Source organism: Egretta garzetta, unplaced genomic scaffold (assembly GCF_000687185.1).
Source record: "Egretta garzetta isolate BGI_Z169 unplaced genomic scaffold, ASM68718v1 scaffold165, whole genome shotgun sequence".
In the NCBI taxonomy this organism is placed as follows: domain Eukaryota; kingdom Metazoa; phylum Chordata; class Aves; order Pelecaniformes; family Ardeidae; genus Egretta; species Egretta garzetta.
Genome location: NW_009259694.1, coordinates 934,998 through 953,901, shown reverse-complemented (window position 1 = coordinate 953,901; position 18,904 = coordinate 934,998). Strand labels below are relative to the sequence as shown.

Genomic DNA, 18,904 nt, shown 5'->3' with positions numbered 1-18,904 from the left:
AGGCGGAGATGGCGTCCAGTTGAAACAGATACGCAGTCTTACTGAGCAAAACGCTTCTGGCAGCTGCGCGCCAGGGGGCCGAAGGCAGGGCGCTGCCTCTGCTCGACGGGGTGGGCTGGAGAGCAGGGGCTCCTGGCGCCCCTGAGTCCATGGTCACACTGAGATGCCACGATCCCCTGGACAGGAATTGGCCTCTGCCGGAGCCCAGGATTGGGGTAGCCCCAAAGGAGAGTCTGCAGCACCTCCGTTGGTTTATTTGCTTTTTCCATGGAATGAGATCACTTCCATAACCTCATGCATCACCAATTTTAAGGAACCAGATTTTCTCTTAGACAGGGTGTCTCCAATAAGATGTGTTTGGTGCTGGGTTGCAGGCGACCTTCCGTATATTTGAAGGGTGAAAGGGGTACAGTTCTTGCCAAATATCATGTCTTGGCTGCAGGTTTTGTGCTCCCTGATGTGCAAGGCACCTTCAGACTTGTGACCATCCTAAGATGAATGGAGTGAAGAAGTGAGTGTCTGTATCTTGCAACGGCAATAGCCACATGAGTTATTTGGTGAAGGAAACTCATGACGCGTCTTTCTAGGAGACTGGTCAGGGCATTTTCTGACGTGTTTGCGGAGGTGCATGGTGTCTGTGGGTGTCTCTCTATGCAACGGAAGCTCTGTGCCTTTAGGTCTGTGATGCGATAGTACAATTTGACTGTCAAATCCTGGAGGTCCATGCAAAAAATGTTTGCTTTTTAGAGAAGTGTATGCACCCTCAGCCCATCCTTATTTTATGCCTATTAGAAATCTTTGTTGTGTTTTAAATGTTTTCCTTTAGTGTTTTGCAAAAGGTAGTGCAATGAATTGATACACAAAACAGCTAACATTTCGTACATGCTCCTTTTTTCCTGTCCACTTGAAGTTTTGAGAAACGGTAATCATTCTTGTGCAGGTTATTAAGATTTCAGTTGTAAATGTGTTGTCTTGCCCTGCTGAAGCCAGTGGAAGTTTTGCAACCGATTCCAGTAAGAATAGGTCCAGGAAGAGGCACCAAGAGCGTGGCTATGTAAGACACACAAAATGGTGGCACCACTACCATTTTGTATCCAGGGTGGCAATTAAAACAAAGTAAACCCTTGACCATTCCCTTTTCCAGTGCACTGCAAGCATTTCCCCTGGGGTAGTCCAAAAGAAGATGGGCTCCTTTGGAGGTGAGGAAGGGGGAGTACAAGGAGGTACCACAAACCCTGGGATGGAGATGAGCTACAGTTTCAGGGGGCTGTTTCAAAGGATTTAGGGGCTTGCTGCAGGTTTTAGTGCAGGAGAGCCCGCACCCCGAAAAGAGGTTCTTCCCTTCCAGTGGAAGTGAGAAATATAGGAGCTGCAGCTTTAGAAACTTGCGCTATGTTTTTTTTGTAATCTGGCTTTGTATGATGTGGTGCTTACCGTTAAAGATCTTAAGGGATGAGTGTGAATATATTTGTTTATGTATTTGTTTGAATTGCATTTAGTTTCTAGCCTGCAAGCCCTATTAATGCAAGTAACCATTGCTTACATGAATAATTTCATTAACTGTGTGGAAAAATGTTACATATAAATAAAGGTCAGCAGATGAAACTTCTTACATTTTTTTAAAATTCAAACCCATGCCTATTTAGCATGTTCTGTAAAACTTTGTTATAGTATTAAAATAACTTAATAATACTGCACTGGCAAAGAAAAGTAGTGTCCAAAACTCACTTAAAAGAATTTTAATCATGTGAAATGCTGTACTTTTGTTTTCAAAGTTTCATTCGCTAGCCTGTGTATAAAGCCAGTCTGTCATCTTGCTGTGTCAAACTATGGTAATTTTTCTTGCAGAGACTTCACGTTAAGAGTAGTGCCTTTCTTTTTAACCAAATTCTGTACCCATTTTGAGACAGAGACTCCACATTAATCTTTTTTGATGAAGCTTGTTTTTCTGTCTGTTCCACAGCAGTTACTGATCCTCTTCTCATTGAATTCACATTCACTTAATCCATTTAAACTGGAATGAGATCAGTCCTATAAAATCACTGCTTCTGCAAAAACGCATTTCAGGTTTACAGCTGGGTGTGTACCTTATATCCATATGGCATATCTTTGTGTATGATGTTGAATATGGCAGAAACTAGTGTGAAAACTCTGTATGGAGCAAAGGACTCTTACAGAGAGCATTGGTCTATGTATTTGGATTTTATTCAGTTCAAAATCTTTGGGAGTAAACTTGTTTTCATGCCATTCAGCAGGCTGTGATTAGGCCAGTGCTACTTCACTGAAATCACTGCGACCTTTTCCTGGAACTTTTATTTGCTTTACATCAAGCTGGTGGGGCTTTTGCCTTGCTTAAATATTTCTCCAGTGGACAAAATTATATTCAAAATATGAATGTTGTTATTTTCACAAAAGCCAGATGATGAATACATACACTACTTAATAACCATTCTTTTTAAACAGCAGGGACTTGTACATGGAGTGCTATTCTGTATTCTGTTTCAGTTTGCACTTGTACAAGTAACGGACTAACATACTGTGTTATTAGTATTCATGACATTTCCTTAATAAAACTTTTCAGTGAATAACTTTATAGTCAGGCTGGTAGTTAAACTTCATAAAGTTAAGTGGGTAGGATTCCCCAACAGAAGGTTTCAGGCTGCATTTTAAGAAGCGTCTTGATTGTTCGCATTTTTAGGGTTATTTTTGTTACATTAATTTAAAGGTAACTGCCTACACCAATTAGTTCAGGTAAGGTATTAAAGCACAGAAATTTGGCACTGTTTCCCAAGTTAAATATACAAGACTCTCAACAAGTGCTAACATGCCTTTCTAAAATTGCATTTATTTTATAATTACTAGGATATAGTTGAAGCTAAGTGTTCATATATATATTTATAGTATGCATATACATAAATAATTTTGCACGTTGGGAAAAGCTGATGACATTTTTAAATCAGTCAGTATTGATTAACAAAGAATTTATTTCTCTAAGAATTTTATCAGTTGATAATTTTGCAGTTTCAGAAATGTCTGTGTAGTAAGGAATAGTAGAATATTTTCAGTGAAAAAGAGTGCTGACAGATGAAGCTCTAATTTATTTGAGTATTTACTGTTAAAAAGTTAAGTAGGTTTGAGTGGTTATCATTAAGGAAAACTCCTTTGTAATTTAATATGGTCAAATGTGCCAAGTTTCTCTAAACAAGAAGTAGTTTCTTAAGAAATTAGTTGGAAACCGTGTATAACACAAATTTTATTTTTTGTACAATTTCAAAACCAAATTTAACTTCGCTAGGACTTTGACTGGTAAGGGCACATTGGTGCCAGGAACTGCTGGTCCTTAAATAAGTGTGGTGCAGAAAATTATTGTAACACTGGTGGGAGTAGGGAACAGACTACTCTGTTCCTATTTTCAGTTCCATGGGGCATGTGAATTTTTGGTCTGATATAATACTTATTTTTAAAAAGGTTTGGGAACTCTGCGTGTTGCTGTTATTTGATAAGCTGCATGACAAGTTGGATGCGTGGGAGGGATTCACATCCATGGGCTTTGCACAGATGTCAAATGTCGCCCACAATACAGCAATTTTGGGCTGACAGTAAAAATGCCCTCTGTATCCAAAAGTGCCAGACAGAAAGTGCGTGAATTTCATCGTACAGCTTTTACCGTTCTTAATATACTTTTCTGTGCTTTCTCACAGCAAGCGCTAGGATTATTAATTGTGGGCAAGATGCTTCGAATGCTCTAGTCTCACTGTATCTGACTGCTGACAGAGATGAGTTGGGAAAGTCGCTAAGCTTTTCTCCCAAGTTTCTGTTGGGGTGCAGGGCCCTGTATTAGTACGTAGGGTTCCCAGTAAAAAACATTTAGAGCTGAAAAGCAGAACGTTACCTTTTTAGAGAAAGCAGTGGTTCCAGTGCTGTCATTACCCTGACTGCTCAAAGAGCCTGTCACTCTCCCAAACAACTACTGGAGTAATGCAGCCTCCTCGGCTTCAGTCATGGGGTTCTGAAAACCTCTTGTTCCGTCTTTATTATATTACCATTTGGGGAAAAAAAAGGGGGGTTTAATTAGTTGAAGGCATATTCTGATCAGACCTTTAAAGCCAGGTCATTAACTTTATTTTTACAGATGCCATCCTGCAAACATTTCGTAAGTGTTGATGCTACCCCAGAATGCTTAAGGCTACATCAGCACTTGCAGAAATAAAGATTCAGGATTAATCCTGAAGTTTTTGTTAACCTCTGCCAAGGCTGAAGGTGCATTGTCCTTTTTATTTCAGATAAAAGGTTTTCAAAAATAGGATCATAAAACAGTAGTCTTAATCCTCCTGACATTTAATAAATAGCTTCAGAAAATGCTTAGTACCCAGCAAATGATTTGTTTAAAGTCTTTATGAAAATATAGTAGCGAAAGTATTGCACAAATGCAGGGATAATAATCATACCTACTACTAATCGGCCACTGTAAGTTTTGTGGTTGAACTGAAATGCGTGAGGTGAAACTTTTTTATTCTCTCCATCCATATTTATGCTTTATTGTTGTAAGAAAATAAGGAAAGTAAATTGGAAAAATATCTTTCTTGCAAAGGTCGCGATCAAAACTGCAAACTGGGGAAAAAATTTCAATACAATCAAGGTCTCAGATTAATCCTTTAATTTTCAGCTTTTTTTCTTTCCTCATCCCATCAGCGTTAGATTCTACAAGTTCAGAAACTCAAGTGGAAGGCGACTGACCGAATTTTGTTCTCAAACTGTACAGACTTCAGAGCCATAGCGAGAATATTCCCCTGCCATAAAGCCTAACGAGTGCGTCGGTTTAAAGCTCTTGTAAAATGCGTTTTAGCTGTCTGCTGGGGGTGGTTTTGTCCTCTACCTTTTATGGGGCAATTCCTGGCTACTTAACCAAGGCACACAAGCATGTGCTTTCTCTCCAGTAGCTGTTTCTGAGGATTGCCCGGCACGCCGTCTCTGAACCCATCCTCTCTGAGCTCAGAGTTTGCATGGAGAATGCGTACCGCTGCTGCTTCGTTACACACCTATATATACACAAAATCTAAATTTAGAATCAGTGGGTTCTGTTTTTCCGGGCAGCTTTTAGATCATATTATTGATAATGAGAGACAGGTGCGTGTTTCTAACCTTATGAATTTCGTATTTATTATGTATGGAAATCTAAATAGCTTAATTTAGAAACAAAGATCCGGTCCTCTGAAATCTCATGTGTTTCACATTACACATTCCTGTTATGTGAAGGCGAATTACTGGCAAGAAGAAATATTTGCAGCGATGGGATCATACAGTGACCAGCCTTTGTCCTGGCATGCTGATGGGGGAATACCAGTAATTTTCATCTTTCTAGTGGAGCACTGCTGCACAGGAGTAAAGTAGAATGGGGCTGTGGTCAGGCAAGGTGGTCAAGTCAGTCACACATGACGGAGGTTAGCTCAGAAACTCTGTCCCTTTGCCTTTGTCTGGTCGGGAGTTGATCCCGAGGAGACCCTGAGTCAGGATCTGTGCTGCTCCCTTGGGAACACTTGCCAGCTGGGGCCTTCCTCCTGCCATTTCTTCAGCACCCTTGTGTGTCTGGCCTCTCCCTCAGTCATCCCTCACCAGGCCAGTGACTCTGAAGAGGATGCGTTTCCACCTTCCCATTCGTCTCACCGTTTCGGCTTTCGGGAGGTGGTAGTCACTGCATTCCTTTGGCGTGTCCGAAGACTCAGAAGAGGAGGAGGCGCAACTTCGCCCCATCTCCAGTGCATCTCAATTTGAACAGCTATGGCCAAGCCTAGTTTCTGTAGTCTGGAAATTACATTTCATGACACAAAAGAGCGCAGTGATTTATACATCAGCAGTTGCTTTTCTTGCCATAACATTTCATTGTTCTTTTTCCCTAAATCTGTAATTACATGTCTTTGTCCTGCTACATGCTGCTTCGCAACAAATATAATTCTTACACATGCTTTCTGAGTGAAAATAATCCCGCTCAATTAGTACAGATCATAAACTTGCATTGTGTGGGAACAAGGAGTTGTAAACCGGTTGGATTTGAAATTCGGGGCAACGTATCATGCTTTTCTCTAATTTAGTAAGTTGTCCCCCAGCACTGCTGTGTGCTGGTGGGTTCCTCTAGCCAAGCCAGAGGCTGGAGGTCACCGACGGCTGCAGCTTTGTTCTGCCTGGGCCTTAATACTCTTAATTTAAAGTTTCCAGGAAGGCTGCCTGTGAATAAGCTAGATTTACTATGTGTGCTTTTTAAATGCTAGGACTTGGAGAAGGGTGTTCATTAGGCAGCAGTTGTTTCAGTAGGTTTTTCAGGCCGATTCTCCATTAAGGAAGACCTTTGGAAAAGGCTGGCAGGCAGGAGAAAGAGGAAAGAAAGTCAGTCTTTTAGGCCTGTGCATTCGAGGACGTTGTGTCGTTGGCTGTAGTTCTAAAACACACACTTCTTGGCCTTACTTGGAACAAATGTGTCTTAGGGAGAATGAAAAAAACAAACCTGCTGTGGCTTTTGTCCTTGTGAGAACAAGGCTCCTCATTTTGTGGATGAATCAATATTTATATTTTGCTTTTGTGGAGAAGTGGTGAAGTTTGCCTATTAATCAATATGAGTAGGAAGGATACAATATCGAGTCTAACCCCAAACATTAAAGCTCACCGCCAGTTTGTGTAGAAAGTCTTCATCTATACTAAGGCAAAAGCAGACCCGTGTTTCATTTGTAGCACAAGAAAAAAAAGAGCTAAAATAATGATGGTAATGGTGGAGTTTATGTAGAAATCATTGTAGCGTAGTGGTCACGCTGTCTTGGAAAAGTGTTTAATCAGAAGCACGTGTGGTCCTTGGGTCAGGTAGATCTTGGTCCACCCCAGGTCTTTAAGCATGATACTGGTGAGTGACTGATGTTCCTTTGTGTTACACTGGTAGTATCAATCAGCATCTTAGTATGTTGTTAACTCTTAACGTCTAAGTTGTTTCCTTTCTCACATGGCTGTTCAGTGGGTTTGAAAGAGTATTCTTATCATTCTCCCATGTCCAAAATAAGCAAAACGTGTGCAAGAATAGTAGAGATGTTACCGAAGTGGAAAAAGGATTGTAGCCCACCAAACGTAGTAGCTGCTGTAAATGGCCAAATGTGGAAGAAGCAGCAGTGCTTGCCAGAGATGTAAAACCTACTAGAGTTCCCAGAACTGGGATGAGGACTATAAGACTCAATCCACTGGTAATTTCCAAGATCTAAATAAATATCTTGTTGATATTAAATTGAGTCAGGCCCAAACTATTAAGATCTGGTTTGCTCAGTCTGTCATTTTGGTTTTGGAAACTATGTGTTTGTTCCTTTCTGTCCACTGCAATTGCTACTTTTCTGGATGAGATTTTATCAAGTGTCTCACATTTCCCCTTTTTTTCTCTCCCTCCCTCCTCCCCACCCCCCTTTTTTTCTGTTTTAGATTCCTTCCTGGACAAGGATTGGTACTATATCCACAGATAGGAGACAAACTGGACATTATATGCCCAAAGGTGGACTCTAAAACTGTTGGCCAGTATGAATATTATAAGGTCTACATGGTTGATAAAGACCAAGCAGATAGCTGTGCTATTAAAAAGGACAATACACCTTTACTCAACTGTGCCAAGCCAGATCAAGATGTTAAGTTTACCATCAAGTTTCAAGAGTTCAGTCCTAATCTCTGGGGCCTGGAATTTCAGAAGAACAAAGATTATTACGTCATATGTAAGTTCAAAATATCAGTTGTTCATTCTTTTAAATATAATTGTTTGTTCTTTTTATGTTGTCTTGCACATTATAAGCAAACTAAGAAGAATGTGAGTGGGTTTGTATTCTTTTCTCTGAAATTATTTTCTTGCCAGCATATTTTCAGCATTATTCCTGACTTCTATGGGGCCTCTGTCTCTTTTTTTCCTTGGTTTGTGCGAACCAAATTAGATTGTACTTCAATGCCTGTAAAGGGCTTCTCCTTTTGTGCACAGTATCTTGTCCTGTATTCACATTGAAAGTTGTGTGCAGCTAAACCACGGTGTGTTTCCTGCTTGCAGCTCTGGTGATGTGCCATGCTATATTGGCCTTGCCCTCAGGTGCCCTTATACCTGGAGCAGGATCAGGAGTATGGTGGCCTGGCCATTCTGAGTTGAGGCATCCTATGTGAGATGGCTGGCCATTGCTCCCAGTGGTCCAGGGATTCTTGCAGTGACCTTCTGGCCACTTTGGTGCCAACTTTGACAGTGTAATTTCCCCACAAGGGTTGCTGGTGGGCTCTCGTTGAGCATGTATAGGTGCAATGTATACCTACTGTGTCCATACAGTAGCTAGGAAGGTTCTTGGGCAAAACCGAGACTAGCATGATTTTTAGTTTCCTCCTTTTTCATGGTCCTGGACTTGTAAAAAAAAATGTGCGTGACCCAGGCCTGCGTCCAGCAATATAAACTTGGTGTGACTTTTAGTCTGATAAGGGATTTATGGCTGAAAGTGAGTCTGGAGGTAACCACTGTGTTTAGTGATTCAAATTACTTATGATGTGTAAAGTTAATGATGTGAATCAGGAGTTAGCATAAGCTGAGACCTCAGCAGTACAACAATTTACATTAGCTTAGGTTTTGTCATTGTAATACTATAGCCCGTAGATCTCATTTAGCCCCATGGAGACTTTTGGATCACCAGTTAGTAGGAGATGGACAAATTCTGTGCATTGGCTTTTCTGCAGTTTCAGTGAAGTTAGATACTGGTGGGTCTTATTTCTGCCACCTCCTGGTAAATTGGAGGGCTAAGAACTATTCCTTATAATGCCTGCCACTTTAAATATTTCTTAGTTTCTTAGTGAAGAATATTGGTAATTTTCTAAGTGCTCTGAGCAAGTACTTTTAAAATGGAAATGGGTATGCATTTAATATGAATTAATGCTCACTTCCTAGCTATATTCATAGTGGTGCACACTGTGTATAAACCAGGTTGTATGTCACAGAAACTAAGTAAGAATTCACTGTATTAATTATTAAATGTAGAAATTACTAAATAACAGTCATGGGAGATATAAAACAGCACTTTTTGATTTCTAAGGTTTGACGAAAAGATCTCTTAATATAGGTGCTTTCTCTGTTTAGTCAAGGGGTATGTAAAAACCTGATCCCACTTACACAGCATTTAACTTTGACAAACTTTCCACTGAAATCCAGGGAGATTTACCAGGGTAAAAGCTGCAAGATTAGATGTTGAGAGAGAGTTGTCTAACTCCAGTGAAAATATGTAGCATAAAAATGACCATGCTCAAATAGTTGGCTTTAATGATGAAATATGTTCAGTATTTAGTACTGCTTTTAAAAACATTCACAGCAGACCAGCTGTAGTGGAACAAATGGCACTGTTACAATTATTACCTGAAAATTACGGGCACAAATGGAGCTTTCTGATACACTGTCAGTTCTGTCATATCTATGTCATGGATTTACCCAGAGAATTATTAAATATGTCTCATTTTCATTAGTTTTGTACAATTATTTCATTATAGCAATAAGACATAATAGACGTTGCATTTCCTGGAAGATTACAGTATAGTTTGCTTGAAAGAACTTGCTCAGCCTTCAGCCTAATGCCTCAAAAATCACACTGGCCTTGCAATAATACTGGAGTGCCTTAGGATATTACTTTCCCTGCTCACTCTGGCATAAACAAATGGCTAATTTATCACTATATTGCTAGCATACTAACTGAGCTGCAGCAGGGGTACCCATATATTTTAATAGGTCAGACAAAAAGAAAAACCAAAACCAACTGAAACCCCAGCCACCCTGAAGCTAAAACTCTCGCTTTTTTATCATTCAGGGAGAAAACAATGAACTCAGTGATGTCGGTCTCAGAAACACTAAGAGGGGTAGAAAACTAGGCCAGGGCTCAGCTAGGACACCATTTTACAGAGATACTGGAGCTAGATAGGATTTTAACAGTTTGTGTTCAAAAGCTCATGACCTGACACAGCCTTGTCAGATATGAGTTCTGGTAGTCAGGACATTTACTGTCATTTTTATAAGTAATATAATACATCTTAATCATGTACGCAAATCAGGCTGTAAGTCATTTGCATACATCCCTATTCCCAGACCTGTAATTTAACAGGTGTGCTCAGGACGCACTGAGTCTCCCATCAACTCTGCTACTGCATGCTCTCTCTTTCTCCTGTTCTCTTTTTTCCTTTCTTCCTTCCTTCCGTCCTTTCTTTCCTTCTCTCTCTCTCTTTCTTTCTTTTTAAGTTTCTTTCTTTTCTGTTTGTTTGGGAGTTTGGAGTTTTGATTTGTTGGGGTTTTTTTGGGGGGGATGGAAGTGCTATGAAGTGAAGGCAACAATGCATTTGATGTGACAGCTTTTGATTTTGAAGTATTTTAGGATCTTGTATTCCCTTGACTAAGGGGCATGAAACAAACCTCAGACGAGAATTTACTGAGCCCAGCGTCTTTGCAGTGTTCGCTATGGCTGCTGTTTATGCTGGCAGGCTGTTGTCAGCCCTTTAAATGTTTTGTGCATCGTCATTTACCTTTATCATCTTGCCATTATTTGAAAACACAGCTTGTTTTTCTAAGATAATAGTATGTGGTTTGTGGAGCTGTATTAAACAGTAAAATCTCTATACCGATTAGGGGGTTAGTAATTTTGGGATGAGGAATTATAACACAGGATGAAGCAGCTTCCTGAACCCTGTGTACAGGGAAGTGTGATTGTACAGGCATTCTTGAAGCCATAATTTTTATATCATCCAGATGTATTCATGATAGGTATAGCAGGAGATCTTTCCTACTCAGTACTTCCCGTAGGTCTAAGCATATAAAAGATGCAACTTTTCTTATTCCACAATTCACAATTTTTTTAAGAAGTAGAAATGGAGATGAGTTTCTGATACCTGCTTTCACATTTAATGATACTTTAATCCAAAAATAATCCAATCTTATTTCTTGGCATGATATTCCTCAGTATGAGTATCAGGATCCAAAGAGTTAATTCTGTGAACAGCAGTACTTGGGAAAATGATACTGAATGGTATTGTGAAAGTGAATAAATGATGTAACAGAGTGTCCTTGCTTTTCTCTTCTTTGCTATCATCAATTTTTGGTTCCTTGGAAATTAATAGATTCATCTTCCTACAGTTACCTGTTTTCTTTTCAGCAGAACTGGAGAAGGTCAAATGTACTTGAGATCTCAGAAGTATTAATGTTAGATTATCCTAAAATATATGACCATTTAGCTAACATATCGTAAGTCTCTAAGGAAATCCTTAATCAGATGCATGAAGGAAGATACATCATGCCCAACAACATAAATATCTGTGCGAAGGGCAAAGTTAAGCAGAAGAAGGGTGCAGATTTGCAGCTCTGATGTTTTCTTTAAGAAGTCTTTTTATGTCTTTGCATGGTTAGGGAATGAAGTAGAATTTTCTGCTTGCTGTGGATTGCTCAGAACTAGCAGGGGGGTTGGACTTGATGATCTCCCGAGGTCCCTTCCAACCCTTGTGATTCTGTGAGAACGAGCAGTGAGTGTCTTCTCAATACTAGGAGATTGATCTGCAAGTACTTGGGTCGTGGTGTAAGTGCTTCTGTACCTCTCTCAGATGCAGCATTTCTTTTATGGGAGGCAGATGCATTAACATAGTACAAGCATATATAATATGCCAGAGATGTTTACTTTCAGTGAACAGGAGTTGTCCTGAACCCTTGCCAACAAACTTGGCCTTCAGTCAGAGGGCATAGAGCACTGCGGTACCCTGGGTTTGTGCTGAGGGAGTGCCTGTGGGAAGCCCACGGGAAGCTATGCCAGAAGGAAGGGAGCAGTACTACTTGCCTTCGAGCCACTGTCAGGCTCCCGAGATAGTTTGGCCAAGCAAGCACATACTCTGCTCACTACACCTCTTCTTTTGCATAAGTAAAATGAAGATTATGGGCTGGCGTCATCAGCATTAAAAAATAAGTCACCTGCAATGAAGTCTTCACCTGTTTGAAATTTGTAAAAGAATGTCTTGAGACTTGGGAAGGGGCTACAGAATGGTCCTAGAAAAGGTTCCTCTAAAATGCTTGCTCTGCCTGTGACCTCATTAGCCAAGCTTGCCGAACTAATGCTGCTCATTGGCTTTGACACTGGCAAAATGGAATAGGCAGCTTTCCTTAAATGTTTTTTGTCAACTTTTTTTTCAAGTGACCCACTTACATAATTGGCCTCTGGCTTAAATTAAAAAACATATATATCTATTTGATCCCTGACTGATTTAAAGGTTTGTACTGGCTAGTAGCACTACATTTTGGGTAACTGCTTTAATAGTTCTGTGGCTTTTAAAATCAAAACAGTCATTCTGGAACTTTAGCATTAGCTGGGTTTGAAAAAATCACAAGGCTTTTTATGTTTTCACTTTGTCATTCTGTTACAATTAAAGGGCAATAACTGTCTGAGGAGGAACACATTAAAGGACAATATAGATTGTGCCCTGAAATACAGCCCAGCTGGGAAGAATAAATCTCTTTGCATGGCCAAATAGATTTACATTAAAATGTTATTTTAGTATTCTGACCAAACAGTTTAAGGGCTGGCTAATCTGTCTAGCTGGGCATTCTGACACCTCTCTGAGGCAGGTTTCGCTCTGCAGCCCCTTGCAACCTCCCAAACACCTAGCAAGAGCTACCCCAAAGGGAACAGTAGGTTTTCCTTTGTTTGGAGGTTGACTCCAAACTAGCCAAAACAAAAAACTGTATCAGAATTTCAATTCCATTTCTTTCGCAACAAAGACATTTTCCATGCTTTTTATTAAAGACTCTGTGGTCCAGGAATCTATTGTTATTTATTTTTTGGTGGTAGTGGTGGTGTTAATGAAAGCCTATATGATAATAGCCACTCCGATCCCAGTTGTACAGAGATCACATTTTTTCCTCTCCTTTTGCCTCCTCCTTCCTCAGAAAATTAGATAAATGATTTCTTCTTAGTGTAAAATGATATCCGGAGGTCAGTCTTTGACTTTGCTGAGAGTCTGTTAAGGGATAGATCAGCAATACCACTTAGCTCTTGTTGAATTAAATATAAATACAGCTCATACAAATAATATTATTGGAGAAAAAAATCACTGTGCGGCTTCAGATTTCGAAGAGACTAAGACCTACAGGATTAATGGAGTCATGGTCCTTTGGGGTTTTGTCCCAGACCACACAGGTCTTGTAAGAGAATAAGGCTATTTTAGATTGATGGACTTTGTTCATATTCGGTGCCATTACCTAGGCAATACCAACCGTTTATCTCTTTTAAAGTAGACAGAGATAGTTCAGCAGGAAATCTGTTATTATTTCTCTATTCCTAAGGGGAGGAAATGAAAGATAGGAATGCTCAGTTTGTTAATTGATGGCATCTTGTGAAAAAATACATTTATCCTCTCTCACAACCCCCCAAGTATTTCAGATAGATATGGAATCAGTGAAAATGAAGAATAATTATTCAGACTGGAAGAAAGAATTATTCAAGAAATACTCAGGAATTAAACATGTTTTAAAATTTCATAGGAAGCTGTTTAATATTTTTAGTCACTATTTATTTTTCTCATTTTTTTAGTTCCTCATAAGCAATTTATAAATACTGGAAATGCAATACGTTCACAAAGAAAGATACAATATTCTCGCTTCAAAGTCTTTATAGTATCCATATTAAGAATAAGGGACACTTGAAGTGCTTTGCAAAAAAACAGTTTAAACCCTGCATATGTTCTTAGATTTACATATACTCCCTTAATAGGACTACATGCAGAAGAGGGTTGGGTTGAGTGTGTATTTTATGCTTCATATGCAGGGTATGAGTAACTGTTTAAATCAAGGGGGGTGTACTGGGGAGACATGCCCTGCTATGAGGGAAGTATCTGTCTAAACTGAAACTTAGAAGCACACTAGCATACTGAAACACATTTAACTTTCATTTTATACTTAAGTTTGGTGATGAGCATTTATCTCATCAAGTGGGATGATCAGTCTTTATTTTATATGGTTGCTTGTATTATATGTGCTACATATTACAGTATTTTAAGTCCTAAAATAAAAGACCAGCAACTGCGTATATGTTTATAAAGGCTTCAATTAAATTGATTTTAAATACTTGAAATTGTTTGCCTCATTAAAGTCTTTACGCAGCTGGATTGGAGGGAAATGTACTTTTGCCTGAGAACTGCATTAGCTAAAACACGGGGTTAAACTGGATGAAAAACAGGGTTAAATGTCAGTTTGGACTTCCCTGACTTTAGTCAATCCTGGAAACTTTGGAAGAAGAACATTTCAGGATTTATTTCTGATAAATCAGACTGTAAAACTAAGCCCTAATGGGCAGTCTTCCAGTTGCTTTTTTTCAGTCCCAAGGAAATCATGCAAATATTTCAGTGAGTAAAAGCAGGATTAGGCTTAAGGTAGTCTTAGCAGTTCTTGGAGAAGAGGCCATATTAAGCTGATAAGGCTGGTTTTAAAAAGCACGTTTAGATCTTTGTTAGCATGATTTATCTGTTTTCTGTTCAGTAGATGAAGACAGCAAAAGTAACTAAAGCGCAGCAGTAGTCTAGCCCTCACGTGCTCACTGAGCTGCTGTGAGAGAAACAGAAGTCTGAATCCAAATCCTGCCAGGGAAACCGAGAAGCATTTGTTTTTCAAGTATTTCATGTTAGCACATAAATGCATTAGACCACAACGGTGCAGTTGATCGCAGAATCACAGAATGCTTGAGTTTGGATGGCACCTCTGGAGATTGTCTAGTCCTCTGCTCAAGCAGGCTCAGCTGCAGCCAGTTGTCCAGGACTGTGTCCAGCTGAGTTTTGAGTATCTCCAAGGACAGAGACTCCAGAGCCTGCCTGGACAACCTGGACCACTGCTCTGTCACCTGCACATTTAAAAAGGTTTTCTCAGGTTTAAACAGCATTCCCTGTGTTTCAGTTTGTGCCCATTGCTTTTTTTCTGTCACTGGGCACCACCAAGAAGAGTCTGGCTCTTCCTTCTTTACTCCTCCCAGCAGGTTTTTAGACACATGGGTAAGATCCCCCATAGCCTTCTTTTCTCCAAACTGAACAGTCCCAAGTCCTCAGCCTCTCGTCCCATACAGATGCTCCAGTTCCTTCATCATCTTCATGAGCATTTACTGTACTTGCTCCTCTAAGTCCACACCTGTCTTGTATTGGAGAGCCTGTGACTGCATCCAGCACTCCAGCTGCGGCCTCAACCAGTGCTGAGCAGAAGGGAAGGATCATCTCCCTCTGCCTGCTGGCAACGCTCTGCCAAATGCAGCCCAGGAGGCTCTTGGCTGCCTTTGCTGCAAGAGCATGTTGCTGGCTCATGGTCAACTTGGTGTCTACCAGGACCCCCAGTGCCGTTTCTGCAAAGCTGCTTTCCTGGTGTTTGGCCCCAGCCTGTGCTGAAACTCAATTTCACCTGCCGTCCAGAGGCTGCTCCAGCAGATTTAGTCTCAGAATCAAGTCATTATTTAAAAATTTGTGTTGCGAAAGAAAAAAAAAAGAACTTAATATGCCATACTATTAAACCACTAGTGAAATAGTAAAAACTGTATGAACATAATTATTAAAAGCATCTGTTCTCCTATCTAGTCATGACTTTTCAAAATTCCAAAAACTGGAGGATTAGCATACCCAACCCATCAGAGTTTCTTAAAATGGACCGAGGTGTGCCTATGCAATAATTTCTGAAGAAGCTAAATCCCTTAATTTCTTATGGCAAGTATTTGAACCTAGAGGTCCTGTAGCACCTTGGGAAATTCAGATTGCTTTATTTCAGCAATGTTCCCTCATAAAGTTTTACTCCATGAGTATTTTAAAGTTCTAAAGACAAACAAAAGCATACTGCAATCAAAACAATGCTTAACTTCTGATCATCTTTGCCAAGTGCACAGTCATCCAATAGTATCATAATTGATCTCAGTACTAAGGTGCCAAGCTCTGTGTTGCCGAAGGATAGTTGGATGATGTAAATAGCTTTTTATGTTTTGCAATAAAGCACACTTTTGTTGTGCTTGATGTAAAAGCAGGAGATGAAGGTATTCTTTTATTGAAGCAAACATGTGGAAAATTGCTCTAGATTGTTATAGTACAGAGCATCTCCCCTGAAAGGAATGAGGTTCATCTATAGGGCAAACTCTGACTGTGGCACTTTCTTGGGGTTTACTCCTGGGTGCTGTGTGGTCAAAGCAAATAACGTCATGTCCATCTAAACTGTTATAACCATGAGACTGGCACATTTTCTCATCTATAGTGTTATATTCTAAACTGTCACTAGGCATTAACTCAGTCACTGGTGAAGTCCTACCACCTAGAGATGAACTCTGCCTCAAAATGATGTTTTCCACTTCAGTGCTACTCGTATAGCAATTACTGGGTCATTAATATCATTGCATGCAATTAGTGACAGTAGAATGAGCAAGAGGTTTGTTATTTATTTAATATGAACTTTCACTATAACCCTTTCTTATCCAAGTGCTACAGACAGAAGCCAGAGTGATTTTCAAGGCAGATGAACATCCTTGAAGAGTGGTGTTGAGTTTGTAAGATACAGAAAATAGGTCCTCATTTAATGTTGAAGCCTCTGCTTTTGTTTCCAGCAAGCCCACTTGTCATTAGCAACAATCAGTGTAACTTGAATGCTAACTAATTCTATTAGTGCTGTTCAGCTGAACTGTTAAGCAAAGCTTGCTGTGGTAGTGGGGCGATATTTCTCCCCACCCATGAGAGGCTTTTGCCAGTAGTGTGCCGGGAGAAAGGATAAACTTACGTAAAATACCTGTTTGTGGTTGGTGAAGTTAACTAGCTAGTAATCTGTTTTAGATGCATACTTTCTGATATATGCTGAATACATCATAATTAGTGGGCTTACATCTGCCACAGTTACTTCAGCGCTCACAAATATATAATTTGTTTATGTAAACTAGAAGCAACCATGTGTGCAGTAGATCATTATCTGACAACATTTCTCGGAGTATGTGAAATATAGAACTGAAATACTTTTAGAAATGTTTAACTGTAATGAAAGACTTAAATTGTCATTCATAGTGATACAGTATTGAGACGCTTTTATTTTTCCTTTTTTTTTTTTGTAATCTCTAAATCATTCCCAGAGAATTTTGAAAGGCAACACTTGACAGCAGTGAAGCACGTAGGATTTTGTTGTGGATGGGTGGATGCTGTGACCTTTTGTAATGGTTAATAATTCAGCAGATATCTTACTGCTTAGTATACTTCAGCTGTAGTATTCCTTAATCCCGAGATAAAGCGGCGCAGTTTTTAAAATGATAGGCAGCAGAAACCAGTCGGAGCTCACAGCTTTTTTGATACTTTTGCTCACTGTCTCTTTTTGCCTTTATGGAAAGGCTTTGTTGACATAAAGGGCTTTTTTTTTTTATACCACCTGTACTCTTCCTGTATGATGCCACGACTGCCTGGAATGTTACAAGAACTCTATCCCTATTTTGTCCTTAATGCTTGGACGTTCCTTCTCAGTGGGATGACATGAGATGCAGGAAGGAGTGTCTACGGATTTCCAGAGGTGTACCTGGAATTAAACAGTTGGTATACCAAGGTATATTACAGCACAGAACTGATGGGCTCTGTCTCATTTGTGTCCTCTATATTGCACCCCGCCAAAAAAGCCTGAAACAGTAATATAATCTGTCCCTCTCTTTACATGAATACAAGTGGAGACTTTTATGGGGAATTATATAAAGACCTCTATATGATGAGTCCCATCTAAGTAACACAAGTCACACCATTTGCATTTGGACAAGATACATTTTAGAGCAGTGGTTAGAAAAGTGAATCACAAAAGTTTCACTGCAGAGCCTTTGCCATTCTTCCGGGCAAGAAGAGGCCTGTTTTTTATTTTATTTCATTTTGTTCTGGTTTTAGCTTGACTGAGGAGGGCATTGCTGCTTACTTGCTGCGCAGAATATAACTTGTGGATCCTGTTTAGGGATAAATCCTGAGATGTACAACATAGGACTGAATTTAAAAAACAACAAGGATGAGAAGTGGAAAAGAAGAAGGGAGAATTCTGTTCCTTCACACAGAAGTTTTGGCTTGTGTGTGGATAGAGGGAAAAAGGGGTGGCTTCAAGGGTATTTATAAACACTCCAGAAGGTTTAGTTTAAGAGAAAAAAAATCTATCTCAATTTGAAGAAATGTGTGGCATAAGATTGAGAGAATGAAAGTTTCTGAATGGTCTTTTAGGTTGAGAAACTCCTCAAAATTCTGCTGCCACCTTGACTTTGCACGTAAGACAAATAAAAACCTAGACATGTTAGAAAAACGCAAAATAATTGGTAAACCATTTTTATACATTTTTCTGTCTGTCTCAGTGTCCTATGTTGTATTGAGCAAATTCAGCAGGTTTTTATTGTTTTTGTTAAAGATCCTTTATTTGTCTCTATAAGATCAGTAGGAAAGTCAGGGTGTGATTTTATTGTTCAAGCGCAAAGAGTTCAACAGAGGAAGTCTCCAGTTTGTAGACAGAAACACAGACAACACGTTGCCAGTACTCTGTGCAACTATTCATATTGCATTTTAGTTTTAGCACTTGTGGTCGAGGGGTTTGGGACCACTGGTAGTTAAGTTTTGGAAGACAATTTCATTTTTTTAAAAAGTGAAGGTTTCGGTGTCAGTCTCATTTTTTGTCACTACAAGCAAGGGTAAACCGTTAGTTGCTAGGAAAAGAGTATATTTATTTTCTCTCTAAACTTTCTGCAGCTCACCCAACATAGTGTTTGCCAAGCTACCTGTTCTTTGGTGAGTGTGGCCTGAACAATTTCTTTTGGTTGTTTCAGATCTCCGTGCAGATCTGGCATTGCTACTAAGTGGGAAAAAAAAAAGAACTTAATTTCATTTAATTAAAACACTCTTT

General features: G+C 39.6%; 1 protein-coding gene across 1 annotated transcript in view; it reads left to right on the top strand.

Moving 5' to 3' along the window:
* The first annotated feature begins 7,068 nt into the window (after positions 1 to 7,068).
* EFNB2 (ephrin B2) overlaps positions 7,069 to 18,904 on the top strand; it is a 20,359-nt gene continuing 8,523 nt past the window's right edge. Inside the window, exons 1-2 of the mRNA XM_009638893.2 lie at positions 7,069 to 7,163; positions 7,450 to 7,733. Coding sequence (XP_009637188.1) covers positions 7,069 to 7,163; positions 7,450 to 7,733 — 379 coding nt within the window. The remainder of the gene's footprint in view (positions 7,164 to 7,449; positions 7,734 to 18,904) is intronic.